We start from the raw sequence: 1534 nt of genomic DNA, 5'->3' as shown, positions 1-1534 counted from the left end.
CAGTCTTCGGTATATCTTCAGGCTTGACCTTCAACTGATGATAACCCGATCTTAAATCGATCTTTGAAAAACAACATGCTCCCTTAAGTTGGTCAAACAAGTCATCAATCTTGGGAAGAGGGTAATCATTCTTGATGGTTAGCTTATTAAATTCTCAATAGTTAATACACAATCTTATGCTTCCGTCCTTCTTTTTCACAAATAACACTGGAGCGCCCCACGGGGATACACTTGGTCTAATTACCCCTTTATCCAAAAGTTCCTGAAGTTGTTTAGCTAGCTCTTTCATCTTTACCGGGGCCATACGGTAGGGGGCCTTTGAAACTGGTTCCTCTCCCGGAATTAGATCAATAAAAAACTCAATCTCCCGATCGGGTGGTAATCCTGGTAACTCGTCTGGATACACATCTGAAAATTCACTAACTACTTGGATCTCCTCTAACCTGGGTACCTTCTCCTCAGTGTCCACAATCTGGGCTAAGTATGCTATACATCATTGTCTCAACAGCTTCTTTGCTTCCAGTATCGAAAGAAATTTCTTTTCCTGCTTCTGTCCCTGGTAAATTATCCTATTATTATCTCCTTTATACAACAAAACTTCCTTTTCCTTATAATCAATATTTGCCTTGTGCCGGGACAACCAATCCATTCCTAGAATCATATCAAACTCTCCTAACTGAAAGGGTATTAAGTCCACTGAAAAGAAATGCCCACAAATTTCTAGTTGACACCTAGGACAAAACTGATTTACTGAAACTTTATCCTGATTAGCCACTTCTATAGTCAAGGGCTCATTTAGATCCTCCAACATCAAATCTATATTACTTACACATTCTTTAGATATAAAAGACTTAGACACTCTTGAGTCAAATAAAACTTTAATAGGCACGGAATTTAGAGAAAGCGTACCTACAACTACATCTGAATCCTGAGCATTAGATCTCTTGGTCATCTTAAAAGTTCTGGCTCTTGCTGTGCTAGTTGCTGATCCTTGAGATTTACTACCTCCTACATGGCCTTGAGTAACCATCTTGCAGTTTTTGGAGATGTGTCCAACCTTACCACACTTAAAGCAGGTGACTCCGAAGTTTCCTGTGTTACACTCTAACGCATAATGACCTTTTTTATCACATTTAAAGCACTTGACATCCTTCCTGCACTGACCACTATGCTTTTTACCACATGACTTACAATCCACAACTGGTCTGGTTGACTGAACTGGGGCAGAGGCAACTGAGGTGACATCGGAACTCGTCTGAACCATGCTTGCCTTTTAAACCTCTTATTCCTATTCCGGCCAAACTTCCTTGGGAACTTCTGACTAGATTCCTCCTGGCCTGCATTACCTATACCACCTTCAAACCTTCTCTTCTTATCACTCCTTTCCTTGGAGGCCAACTTCTGATCACTCTCAATCACCAGGGCGGCTTGAACTACAGAGGTATACGTCTTAAGCTGCAGGGTCACCACTCCACTACGAACTTCCGACTTCAGTCCTTGCTGAAATCTTCTAGTTTCTGAATTTCAGTGTTCA

The 1534-nt window shown here is 41.1% G+C and overlaps 1 protein-coding gene across 1 annotated transcript; it reads right to left on the bottom strand.

The window, feature by feature from the left end:
* Positions 1–493: 493 nt before the first annotated feature.
* LOC141714785 (uncharacterized) lies at positions 494–1264 on the bottom strand. The gene has a single exon (XM_074518284.1). The coding sequence runs from the start codon at positions 1262–1264 to the stop codon at positions 494–496; it is 771 nt and encodes a 256-aa protein (XP_074374385.1).
* Between the last annotated feature and the right edge of the window lie 270 nt (positions 1265–1534).

The sequence above is a fragment of the Apium graveolens genome, chromosome 3, assembly GCF_009905375.1.
Source record: "Apium graveolens cultivar Ventura chromosome 3, ASM990537v1, whole genome shotgun sequence".
Taxonomy (NCBI): Eukaryota; Viridiplantae; Streptophyta; class Magnoliopsida; order Apiales; family Apiaceae; genus Apium; species Apium graveolens.
Note: the sequence above shows the minus strand (reverse complement) of the source record. Positions and strands in the feature narration are given on the sequence as shown.